The sequence below is a fragment of the Myotis brandtii genome, unplaced genomic scaffold (assembly GCF_000412655.1).
Source record: "Myotis brandtii unplaced genomic scaffold, ASM41265v1 scaffold825, whole genome shotgun sequence".
NCBI classification, from domain to species: domain Eukaryota; kingdom Metazoa; phylum Chordata; class Mammalia; order Chiroptera; family Vespertilionidae; genus Myotis; species Myotis brandtii.
In genome coordinates, this window is record NW_005371349.1 from 2,023,001 (window position 1) to 2,026,010 (window position 3,010).

The 3,010-nt window shown below is 67.8% G+C and overlaps 1 protein-coding gene across 1 annotated transcript in view; it reads left to right on the forward strand.

Annotated features, from left to right (window-relative positions):
- EVPL (envoplakin) overlaps nucleotides 1-3,010 on the forward strand; it is a 16,972-nt gene that overhangs the window by 12,312 nt on the left and 1,650 nt on the right. Inside the window, exons 13-15 of the mRNA XM_014531744.1 lie at nucleotides 65-175; nucleotides 264-356; nucleotides 977-3,010. Of these exons, the coding sequence (XP_014387230.1) occupies nucleotides 65-175; nucleotides 264-356; nucleotides 977-3,010 (2,238 nt within the window). The remainder of the gene's footprint in view (nucleotides 1-64; nucleotides 176-263; nucleotides 357-976) is intronic.

The window sequence follows — 3,010 nt, forward strand, 5'->3', positions numbered from 1 at the left end:
GTCCCTGCCCTCCCACCCCAGCCTCCCTCCCTGACCGCAGCCTGTGTCCCTCCTCCCTGCTCAGGACTACGCGCTGCAGGCGGACACCTACCGCTGCTCCCTGGAGCCCAGCCAGGCGGGGTCGGCCCCCAAGAGACCCCGAGTGGCTCCCCTGCAGGAGAGCATCCAGACCCAGGTGAGGCGGGCCCCAGCTCTGTAGCCTCGGGCAGGAGCTGGCCTCGGGCGGAGCTGACGGGCCCTCTGCCCTCCCTTCGGCCTCCCAGGAGAAGCAGCTGACAGAGGCCTACACGGAGGCGGTGGCCGTGCACCAGGAGCAGCTGCACCAGCTGGAGTTTGCCAGGAGGATGCTGGAGAAGGTACGGAGGCCGTTCCGTCCCCGCAGGAGGAAGCCTGGCCAGCTGTTGGCCCAGCCGTCTTCCTCTCCCCTCTCCTCCCTCCCCGCCTTCTCCGGCTGGGGTTCTGCCACCCCCAGGTCTCTCCCAGCAGCTCTTCCAGGCTGGGCTCCGTCTCAGAGGAAGGTCCCGGAGGGTCATTCAGGGGCTCACAGCTCAGCCGCTGGGCAGCCCCCCAGTGGGAACAGGAGAAAATGCCCTCAGTCTTCAGCCTGAGGTCCCAGGAGAGGGCAAGAGGCCCCTAGGTCTCCTCTCCATCACTCTTGGTGACTGGCCGAGGGACTCGCCAGCTTTTCCTACCCAGAGGGGTGACCCAGCATCCCCCAGAGGGGTGTGGACCCATGTCTGGGAGCCCGGAGGGACGGGGAATGGGGAAAGGTTGGGAGGGGACACGTTTCCTTGCAAACTTGGCCCGGACCCTGCCTCGCATCCTGCCGTCCCGGGCTGGACGGGTCCCCTCTAAACCCTGCATCCAAGCACCTCAGGCCTCAGCTCCACCTCCCAGAACCTACTGGGGAGGATGTCTCAGGAAGCAGGAGGGTCTCTGCCCTCCACCGTGCTCTCCCCTTCTTCCCTCTCTGCAGAAGGAGCTGAGTGAGGACATCCGGGTGGCCCACGGGGCACAGCAGGGCTCTGAGGGCCCAGCCCAAGCGGGCAGGGAGGCCGAGGCCCTGAAGTCGCAGCTGGAGGAGGAGCGGAAACGGGTGGCCCAGGTGCAGCGAGAGCTGGTGGGGCAGAGGGACCGGCTGCTGCAGCTGCGGACCCAGCGGCCCTTGGAGAGGCTGGAGGAGAAGGAGGTGGTGGAGTTTTACCGGGACCCCCAGCTGGAGAGCAGCCTGTCCCGGGTGAAGTCCCAGGTGGAGGACGAGGGCAGGAAGCGGGCCGGCCTGCAGGCAGACCTGGAGGTGGCGGCCCAGAAGGTCGTCCAGCTGGAGAGCAAGAGGAAGGCCATGCAGCCTCACCTGCTGACCAAGGAAGTGACCCAGATCGAGAAGGACCCGGGTCTGGACAGCCAGGCGGCCCAGCTCAGCGGGGAGATCCAGCATCTGGGGGCCGAGAACGCCGCCGTCTCCGCCCGGCTGGAGCAGCTCAAGGCGGAGCTGCTGGCCCTGGAGCAGCAGGAGGCGCAGGTGAAGGAGAAGGTCGTGGTGAAGGAAGTGGTCAAGGTGGAGAAGGATCTGGAAATGGTGAAGGCAGCCCGGGCCCTGAGGCTGCAGATAGAGGAGGACGCTGCGCAGAGGAAGAGGGCGGAGCAGGCCGTGGCGGAGCTGCAGGCTCGCATCGGGGACCTGGAGCGGGCCATCAGCAGCGTGCAGCCCAAGGTGATCGTGAAGGAGGCCAAGAAGGTGGAGCAGGACCCAGGCCTTGTCAAGGAGGCGGCCAGGCTGCGGGGCCTCCTCGAGGGGGAGAGGAGTAAGAACGCGGCGCTGGCCAAGGAGCTGAAGGAGCTGCAGGGCAAGTACAGCGCGGAGGCGAAGCAGAAGCCCAAAGTGGAGCTCCAGGAGCGCGTCCGCGAGATCTTCCAGGTGGACCCGGAGACCGAGCGGGAGATCGCGCGGCTGCGGGCCGAGCTGCAGGAGACGGCCAGCAAGCGGAGCGGCGTGGAGCAGGAGGTGGAGAGGCTGCTGCCCGACCTGGCCGTGCTGCGGGCCCAGAAGCCCCAGGTGGAGTACAAAGAGGTGACGCAGGAGGTGGTCAAGCACGAGAGGAGCCCCGAGGTGCTGCGGGAGATCGACCGCCTGAAGGCTCAGCTCAACGAGCTGGTCAACACCAGCGGGCGGGCCCAGGAGCAGCGCATCCGGCTGCAGGGGGAGCGCGACGAGTGGAAGCGGGAGCGGTCCAAGGTGGAGACCAAGACGGTGAGCAAGGAGGTGGTGCGGCACGAGAAGGACCCGGTCCTGGAGAAGGAGGCCGAGCGGCTCCGCCAGGAGGTGCGGGAGGCGGCGCAGAAGCGGCGGGCCGCCGAGGACCTGGTCTACGAGCTGCAGAACAAGTACCTGCTGCTGGAGAGGAGGCGGCCCGAGGAGAAGGTGGTGGTGCAGGAGGTGGTGGTCACCCAGAAGGACCCCAAGCTCCACGAGGAACACAGCCGGCTGAGCCGGAGCCTGGACGAGGAGGTGGGCCGGCGGCGGCAGCTGGAGCGGGAGGTGCAGCAGCTGCGGGCCGGCGTGGAGGAACAGGAGGGCCTGCTCAGCTTCCAGGAGGACCGCGACAAGAAGCTGGCCGTGGAGAAGGAGCTGCGGCAGCTGAGCCTGCGGATCCAGGAGCTGGAGCAGCGGCCTCGCGCGGTGCAGGAGAAGATCATCATGGAGGAGGTGGTGCAGCTGGAGAAGGACCCGGCGCTGGAGGAGTCCACGGGAGCCCTGCGGCAGGACCTGGACCAGGAGAAGGCCCGGGTGGCCGAGCTGCACCGGGAGTGCAAGAACCTGCAGGTCCAGATCGACGTCCTCCAGAAAACCAAGTCGCAGGAGAAGACCATCTACAAGGAGGTGATCAGGGTGGAGAAGGACCGGGTGCTGGAGGGCGAGCGGTCCCGCGTGTGGGAGATGCTCAACAGGGAGCGCGCGGGCCGGAAGGGCCGGGAGGAGACGGTGCAGCGCCTCCGGGAGCGGATCGAC